The sequence below is a fragment of the Trachypithecus francoisi genome, unplaced genomic scaffold, assembly GCF_009764315.1.
Source record: "Trachypithecus francoisi isolate TF-2019V2 unplaced genomic scaffold, Tfra_2.0 Lachesis_group9, whole genome shotgun sequence".
NCBI classification, from domain to species: Eukaryota; Metazoa; Chordata; class Mammalia; order Primates; family Cercopithecidae; genus Trachypithecus; species Trachypithecus francoisi.
The window spans coordinates 71786674-71796239 of NW_022681474.1; the positions used below are offsets into that span (position 1 = coordinate 71786674).

The following is a 9566-nucleotide window of genomic DNA, read 5'->3' on the forward strand; positions in this document are numbered from 1 at the left end:
CAGACAGACCATAATGTCAACCACAAGGCAAATCCCAAAGCAGGAGTCGACCACCTCCGAGCACAGCGAGCTTGGCTGCAAACCCATATCATGGAGTCGGCTCCTGACCTCTCTTTGGGGCACCACAGGCCTGAATCTGCAACAATTGCACGTCTGGAGGCGTGGCCCATCTCTACTCTTCTTGGCCCTTAACTCTAATGAGAAAATCAAACTATTCTCATTGGTTGTAAGTTGACCAATACCATATTCTGAGTCCCAAGGGCATAGAGTGGGCATGTGGTAGGAGGCAGGGGAGTGGAGAAAAGAGAATATGCAGAGACAGAAATAGAAAACTTTCCTGGGTTTCCGAATTTTACCATGTGCCAACCCTGAGAGGGAATGCTTGACACCTCGTTTATTCTGTATGAGTTTCTAAGTCTGCAAGGAACACAGCCTGAAAAGAGAGGACCCCATTTATATGCACAAACCAACAATGTGGAGCAAACAGACCCTTCTCCACACCACTGACCTCTATATCCAATGTGATGTTTTTCTTGGCCTGCTTCCTAGCTATGAATCAGTCTGGGCACTACATTGCCTAGTCACTGCTTTAGCTGATCAAAAAATGGGAATGAATTAAATGGCAAGAGGATTTAGTCGTGCAAAGCAAGTTACCAAATCAGATTTGCCTTTTAAAGGCCAGCATTCCAAGGTCAGTTCTGGATAAAAACCTAAATGGGCTTTACCTAGCTCAGGCCAACCCCTCTATATTTCTTTTGTCACACCCCCTAATGACCTGTTTAACGTCAATTTTCCCTTCTGGTTTATAAGGTCCATGAAGGCAGGAACTGGACGCATTTGGTTTACCATCCCATGGTCGGAACCTAGATCAGTATCTGCTGCTCAGCAAACACTCATAAAGATTTGTCTTCTGCATGGCTTTAGGCTGGAATGAGGCAAATGATGAAGGAAAAAGGGAAACAGATTCTATGTGTCACTGCCTGCAAGGGACTAGGATGGAAATTAGAGATGGAATCACAAAGAGGCCTCTCATTGAGATCAAAGCCTAGCAGTGGCAAAAGCCCTACCCCGATTAAACAAAGACATCTGAGAGTCAAGTGAAAAGCCCTGGACTGGGTGTTGTGGAAGCTTAATATCATGACCACACTGATGATGCCACCTTCCCCTGCCTCCCTACACCTCAGATGCCAGCTGACATTTTCTTTAATCACATCAGAAAAATAAATGATGTCACCATGGCAGCCCTCTCAAAATAGCAAAGAAGCAAGCCCATCCAAAATGGGCCACATTCAGTATTACATAAGTCTTGACGCTTTGGGGAAAAAAAATCACATTTTCAGGAGTCTGGCTGGGACACAGTGAACTAATGGAAAAAGCACTCAGCAGAGAGACAGAGAAACTGGATTCCAGGTTCAGCTTTGCTACTAAATCTCTATTCTTGGGCAAGTCATTCCCCTGCTCTGGGCCTTATTTTCAACATGTATAAAATGAGTGTGTTATCCTGCAGGAAACAGGGGCAATCTTCTGGTTCTCAAATCAGAAATCACATGGTCTACCCAGGGGCCATCTCTAGCAGCCCTCCCTGATGCCCCTTCAAGGTCACTCTCTTCTGGCCATCAGTGCAAATTCAGCCTTTCCTCCTCATTTCCTCAGTGTAGCCTCTCCACACAGAAAAATCTGTTCTCTAATGCATTACCAACTTGAATTGTGCTTATATTGAGGCACTTCTCAAAACTCCCCTTGCATGTTCGTGGGTATCCCTTATTCTTCCTACACAGAGCACAGACACATTAGGGAAAGACAGCAAGCATTTTACGTTTCCCCACACATACCTCGCACAGCACTGGGCACATTACAGATGTTCAATCAGGACTTTTCAACCATATTGCAGAAAAGTGTATATGTAAATTCTGTATGACTTTTATTACAATCAAATTTTCCAAACCCCATGGGACCAACTCAGCCAGCAACCTAGCTACTAATTCCATCCTTTCTTGTTAGGGATGCCTTACCACAACGTTTCCAGGATTGATTTACCTGATTACAGGCAGCACTACCCACCAGCTCTGAATACTCTTCAATAAGTAAATACCTGTTTCACTAGAACTTTTAAAGTTACACTGACTTTGTCAAGACAGTGAGCAACTTCTCTCCTGGGTTTGCACTCCAAAACCTGCAGATACCTTCTACGGGAATACAATGAGACCGACCAGTATAAAAGTGCAAAATAGTTGACCCTTGAACAATGCAGGGAATTTGGTGAACCAATCTCCTATGCAGTTGAAAATCCAAGTATAATTTTTGACTCTCCAAACACTTAACTCCTAATAGCCTACTGCTGACCAGAAGCCTTACTGATAACATAAACAAATGATTAACACAGATTTTGTATGTTACATGTATTACATACCTGCATTCTTAAAGTAAGCTAGAGAAAAGAAAATGTTGTTAAGATAATCATAAGGAAAATATATTTACTACTCATCAAATGGAAATGGATCATTGTAAAGGAGGAGGAGAAAGAGAAAGGTTGGTCTTGCTGTCTCAATGGTGGCACAGACAATAAAACCTCTGCATTTAAGTGGAACTGCACAGTTCAAACCTGAGTTGTCCAAGGGTCAAGTGTATTCTCAATTCAAACAACCTCGTCTGCTATGAGTATATATGTACAACTTCTGCAACCTGGCTGATTCAGCCTATAGATGCCCTCAGGGCAGAAGCAGCCTTTGGGCCTTTTATTTTAACTTGATAGAAAGGATTTTAAAAGTTGAAGGAGCACTTTGGGAGGCCGAGACGGGCAGATCACGAGGTCAGGAGATCGAGACCATCCTGGCTAACACGGTGAAACCCCATCTCTACTAAAAAATACAAAAATCTAGCCGGGCGAGGTGGCGGGCGCCTGTAGTCCCAGCTACTCGGGAGGCTGAGGCAGGAGAATGGCGTCAACCCGGGAGGCGGAGCTTGCAGTGAGCTGCGATCGGGCCACTGCACTCCTGCCCGGGCGACAGAGCGAGACTCCGTCTCAAAAAAAGAAAAAAAAATGTTGAAGGAGAAGATCCATAAGCAAAAGAAGCCTACGTGAATTTTCAATAATAGATGTTTACTTTTTTTGAAACCATATCTACCATCTGTGTCTCACAGGGTCCCTGGAGTGTAAGTCAGTTGTGAATGAGACTGTTAACAACCTACTTTCTCTCACAAATGGGCCTAGGGAGCTCATGTGGAAGTGTTTGGCAGGGGCACACAACTCCTGGTATGGTCCTTGGCAAAATAGGGTCTTCCCTTATCTGAAAGGCCAACTCTTTGGTGGAAGGCACAGCTCTCTGAGGTAGTGGTTAGGATGGAAGAGGCACCCACCGCCCAGCTAGGCAGATGCAGTCAAATCAACCCAGTATTAACAGTGTGACAGGTGGGCAGCTCCTTCTGCATCCCCATTCAGAGGGCAGGGGCATGGGGGTGGGGAGGCTAGATGCTGCAGACACTGAGGGCGCTGTCCATAGTCCCATTCTTAGACCAAGAGCTCCAGTGTCCTCCCTGGAAACAAGACTCTTTCAGTCCCATTTTATGTACAGAAAGAGTGACTATTTTAGACCTGAATACGGAAACTGATGGGACTGGCCCAAATGAATGTTTAAAAAAAATGAAGACTTGGTTTATGCTTAAAAGTTTAAGGCAATTTCCCTGCACTTTTATTTAAAATACTTTTTCTTTTTTTTAAAATATCATTGCTTTTTTCTATTAGTCCAAAAATGACATATAAAAATCACCTTGTGGCCGGGCACGGTGGCTTACAACTGTAATCTCAGCACTTTGGTGGCTTACGACTGTAATCTTCAGTAGATCACCTGAGGTCAGGAGTTCAAGACCAGCCTGGCCAACATGGTGAAAACCCGTCTCTACTAAAAATACAAAAAAATAGCTGGGTGCAGTGGTGGGTGCCTGTAACCCCAGCTACTTGGGGGCTGAGGCAGAATTGCTTGAACCTGGGAGGCAGAGGTTGTGGTGAGCCAAGATCATGCCATTGCACTCCAGCCTGGGTGACAAAGTGAGACTCTGTCAAAAAAAAAAAAAAAATCAACTCGTAATTTATCCTCAGGTATACTCACAAAAATCTGAACAAACATGTACAGGGATAATAACCAAGGCACTATTTTTAATACTGGGAAAATGGAATAAAACTATGTATTCATCAATAGCAAACTGGTTAAATGGATCATGATGCATCCATACCATGGAATACTACACAACAGTCAAAAAGAGTAGTATAGTTCTGTATTTAGTAAACAAAAGATGCCTAAAATCTATTCTATTAAAAATGAAAACAATTCAATGTGCAAGCAGCAGAACAGTATGTGTCACGATTTCATTTAGAAAAAATGGAATCTGTGTGTGTTCAATTGTAGGCACACAGGAAAGGTCTGGAAGGACATTTACGGAACTTAACAGTGGCTGTCTTTGAAGGATAGGATAGGATGTGCTTGGATTGGATAAGTTATTTTTACACATATAATTCTGTCCTATTCAAGTTTTTCCATGTATTAGTTTTTCAGCTGGTGCTCAGGTGGCAGCCTTGGATTAACCATAACATGTAACTGACCCATGCATAGCCCACTTTTATTTAGTCAGATATTTTTAACAATTAAGCATTTTTGAACCCATCACTCCAGGCAACTACTACTCCAGATCTCAGGTTCATTATTACTTGTGTAATTAATAAGTAAAATACAACAAATAAATAAGTTCAAAAAATTAATTTGGTTGCCTTTTAAACTCACTGCTCTTAAATGAAGCAAAAATTTTCAAATTTAATTCTAGGTCTCTCTTAACGCATAGAGTAACCACATCTGCCCTTCTTTCAACAGCACGGTGCAGGTCACCTCGGTGGCCATTAACGGGTCTAGACACTAACTTCCCACCAGGAAACACCAGAAACCAAAAGGGAAACATTTTTCATTAGAGATTATTTCCCTAGGAGCAAAGTAAGTCAGAGGCTGATTCAAATCCATCCTAACTACATAATTTAAAAAATGTCTCGCCTGAACAAAAAATGTCTAGGCTTCCCTTCAAGGGAAGCATTTAAGTGATAGCAAGTAATGATCTCTTTAATCTATGGAGTGTCTCAGGAAGTTTTAATTATTACATTTTAAGAGACAACACAAAATAGAAGAGTACCAGAGGGCAAAGAAAGGATGACATTAAATCAATCTCTATAATAGAACTCAAATTATTTGGAAACCTACCTTCTAGGATGTTTTACTCCATCAATTTTAATGTCCTTTGATTCCATGAATTTCTAAGCCTCTATTTAAAATGAAATCTGACATTCTGCATTTGAGAAATACACTGACTTGTTATGTATACTTTTCTAGTTTGGGTTAAATCTATACTTACTGATAAGGAAATACTTCTCTAAGTATGATGATTTCTCAAGCAGTAGCTTCTATGATCTACAACTTGTGAAAACCAATCTCAACTCTTTGCAAGTGGGCAAAACTTAATCTGATATACATCATTTTCCAAAAAGTCAAGTCTCAAACTTAAATCATAGAAGTACAGCAATATCAGAAAGTCTTTCCTCTGGGTTTCCTAATGTCTGCTTCTCCCAAGTATAAACTAAATTAAATGGATTCTCAACTACTAACATTTAATTAATCTGGGCAGATAATACAACATGGCAAATAAACCAAACTTATTTATACTGGAGGAATGTTTCTGAACTTAAGACAGCATCTTGCCTTACTGACTTTATAATACAGAAACTGTCAAGAAGATGAGCTCACTCAGCTCACTCTTTCTGCCTTCCCATTCAACTCACCCTTGCATGCCATTTGGTGCTAGGAACGGATCCCCCCATGGCTAGGCTGTGCTAGTCTTCTCTCTAAAAACATTATCTGTAGTTTACAAATTCCCAGCTGAGAAAGAATTAGATATTTGACTTTGTTGCTAGGTTGCAGACCATGCACACAGAAGGTAAATGATATCAAAGCCCTGTGCCTCCTGGTTCAACTATATCAATAAGAGATGCAATCAAGGCACCTTCAAATAGCAAAAATCAACCTTGCTTAGCATTTGTTTGTAAGGGGATTGGGGTGCTGCTTAAAGCAATGGGGTTAGCATCCCCTGTTAGCAACACTTACTCTTCTTTCCTAAGAAGCTCCTCCTCCGATTCTGTCAGGCGTTGCCTCAGCGCAGCTATCATTTCCACAGCCACATCCACCTGTCTGTTCAGGGCCCGCTCTCGTCTCTGAACTTCCTGCTTTTTCTGAGTCAGTTGCACAAAAGCTGCCCGAACTTCCAACAGTTCCGCAGTTTTCTGGGCCAACTCTTTGGTGAGTTTATCAATTCTCTTCTCAATGGTCCTATCCACAGCCTCAACCATTCGATTGAATTTTTCTCTGACATGTGCCTCAAAAGAAGCTTTGGTGTCTGAGGTGGGCAGTCCAGGACCGGACCGTGGCCCATCCAGCGAGTCTGCATGGAGGTCCATGGCAGTGTAGGTCTGCACGTAGGACACAGGCCTCTCTGCCACCACCTCAAATGGCTTCCTGTCCTTGGAATGTTCATGTGAAATGCTGTACAAGTTAACATAGCTCGGTTTCTGCTTTACCACGTTGCCACTGCTCTGCAGTTTTCCCGGTTTCAGGAGTTCTGAGGAAGTGACTAGGTCTGTGTCTTTGAGGGATGGAAAGACACTGCATTTTGTCAAGAGGGTTCTTTCTTCGTAGCTGTGACTGAACTCCAGATGGGCCCTCAAGGATGACAAGCTTCTAAATCTGGTATGGTCTCCACACCTCGGGCAGCGGAATGGCAGGCACACAGCAACATTCTCAAAGGACTCCTGCCAGGGATATCTGCTTTCCTCAAAAGCCTTCTGTTGCATTACTCTAAAAGTCCTGGGAGGGAGAAAATAGGTAGTTTACATGTCTGCTGAAAGGCACACTACTAAAATGATTGCTGCTTATCTCCATGACAGCACAGGTTTTTTGGTTTCAAGTGACTTTTGCATATAATATTTCATGTTGCAATTAAAACCTACAGCCCACGGGCCAAATCCATCCACATCAATTTCTGCATTATTTACTGCTGCTGTATCAATTTCTGTATTATTTATTGTAAACCAAAATGGCAGTGGTGAGTAACTGAGACAGAGACTCTATGCTCCTAAAAGCTAAAATATTTACTACTTTTACAGAAAAAGTTTGCCATCTCCTACCTAGAATCAAAAAGGTAAGTAACATCCCCTCTTCACAGATGAGAACACTGGAGCAAGGAAGTAAAGCCATTAATCCAAGGTCAGATGGAAAGTGGTAGATCCAGAAGTGGAATTCAAGTTTCCTGCCCTCCTGAATTTGGCACACTAAATGCAAAACCGTGCCCCATTTTAAGGATACAATCCGAGATACGTGAACACAAGAATATATGAAAACTCACATGAATTGTCCAAATGGGTCCTAAGACAGCAAGCTCGGAACCTATCCTCAAGTACAGGAAAGATTACTCAAGCTATGCACAGTGGCATTAAGCCTACAATCAGCTGAAAATTTTTCACCCTGAAATTTTTGCCTTTTTTTCCTTCAAGTATTGCTGTGATGACATAAACCAAAGTGCTTATTATAACAATAATAGACCCCATACGTGAGTTTTCCTGAAACCTGGGAACCCAATGTGTCAAATACCATTTGACACAAGCGGGGCCATGGCCAAGATTTTTATTATAATAGAGGGTTCTGGATGGATTTGTCTTGTCTTAGATGCTATTTTATATGACAACCTCTAGGGATGGTCAATGTGTGAACCAGGTAGGTATCAGCATACTCTCTTAATAACAGGAAGTTCTGGTTTCCTTGTAGGAATTTATTATCTTCACCCTAGCAACAGATGACTGTTGGCAACCCAATTCTGCAAGCAGTGCATATCTTCTATTTTTCCGTGAATGGTTTCTACTTAAATGTAACAAGCATTGGACCCAAAATGAGGGAGCCCCGCTGGGGTCTGTGGGTGAAAAGAGTCCTCAACCTCTTCAAAAGCAGAGGTGCAAATGGTCCCTAGGTAGCGAGGCGGGCAAGGCTTCTAGGTGAAGCCTCTGGCCCCCAGAGAGGGTAACCTCTTCCTGTGATGGGTACACCGGGGTGTTTAACCACTGGTTTTCTGGGAATGAGATGCAAACCCTGGCTCAGCACAGGGCCAAAGACGCTGGCAAGAGGTAAAGAAAGGGGAAGTCAGGATTCTAGGGGGGCAATGGGAAAAGGGTGGCATTTTGGATGGGAAAATGGGTAATCACACACTTCAGAGCACGCAGGCTTTTATGGGCCCAGGGGAAACCCCAGTCCACGGGGCTCACGGAAGAGCCCTAAGTGACTGTGCCAGAGAAGGGCAGGCTGGTAATGACCCTGCCCCGGGGTCCCAGCTCTCCCCGCCCCCGCTCCGCTGCGTGCCAGCCCACGGGTGCCAGAGTGGATTCGTGTGCACACGAGTTCCTGCTGGTGGGGGCCGGGAAGCCTGCTCTCCCAACTCCCCGCCACGCTGCGGGCTCGGGGACCCCCTCCCCAGCCCTGGCTACCCCGGTCGGTGCCCTCCGCCGAGCCGCGGGCGCAGACAGCCGGCGGCCGCCTCTTACCCGACTTGTTGCTGCTGCTGCAGCCGCCGCCGCCGGTGCTGATGCTGCGGGAGCAAAGCGGTTTTCAGCAGAGCCGTAAATCAGACTGAGCCGGGCCGGCTCCCACCCCACGCCGCACCTCCGCGCCGGGACCGGCGGCGTCCAGGGCGGAGCGAGGCGCGGCTAGCCAGCGGGGGCGGCGCTCGCGGGCACCGGGGGCACCGCGCCGGGGGTGGGGGGGTTCCGGAACGCCGCGGCCCAGGGCTGCCACCTCCGCGGGGAACACCCTTGCTCTGCCCAGCTGGCGGGAGCATCATCTGCCCCCGCCACCCAGCCGGGAGCCCGATCCGACTCAGGATTACACTGACATCACTGCGAGAGATGCTGGGATCATTCCCCGGGGGAGGGAAGGGAAGACGCGTGTCAGCCTCGCAGTCGCGGCGCTTTCTGCAGGCCCTGGCAAGCTTTTTTGCACTTAGTTTAGGGGGAGCGGGAGAGTGTGGATGAGGATACAGCATAGCTGGGCATCTTCTTCGAAAATCTGCCAGTTGGAAGGCCCGGGTATTTAATTAGGACCTCTTCATCCCAAGCAGCAGGGCGAGAATGTCCCAAAATAACTAACCCAGAGAGTACACTCCAGCCTTCTGAGGCAAGTGTCCTGAGGCTACGTTAAGGGGCAAAACTAAATCTAGTAAAGTGCAGGGATTATGAGCAAACAGTTAAAGCAACAAGATCCCCTCAGCTACACCCCCATCTCTGAGGAGGACGCCCCCTTTCCCTGGAGAAAAGATTCGTCCTCCTAAAGAGAGGATGTCCTGAAGAGAAGACGGCAAATATTCCTTCTGAAGGATTCTGATGCCTCAGCTTGCTGGGTTTTCGCTCTTCTCTCTCTCTCTCTCTCTCTCTCTCTCTCTCTCTCTCTCTCTCTCTCTCTCTCTCTCTCTCTCTATTTTTTAATCTGTTTTGGTTT

General features: G+C 45.1%; 1 protein-coding gene across 2 annotated transcripts in view; it reads right to left on the bottom strand.

Annotated features, from left to right (window-relative positions):
* Positions 1-8928, bottom strand: part of ZNF365 (zinc finger protein 365) — a 28789-nt gene extending 19861 nt beyond the window's left edge. For both annotated transcript variants that reach the window (XM_033208968.1, XM_033208969.1), the window contains exons 1-2: positions 8618-8928; positions 6138-6893 (exon numbers count right to left, since the gene is read on the bottom strand). In XM_033208968.1, coding sequence (XP_033064859.1) covers positions 6138-6880 — 743 coding nt within the window. In that variant the 5' untranslated portion in view covers positions 6881-6893; positions 8618-8928. The remainder of the gene's footprint in view (positions 1-6137; positions 6894-8617) is intronic.
* Positions 8929-9566: the final 638 nt, after the last annotated feature.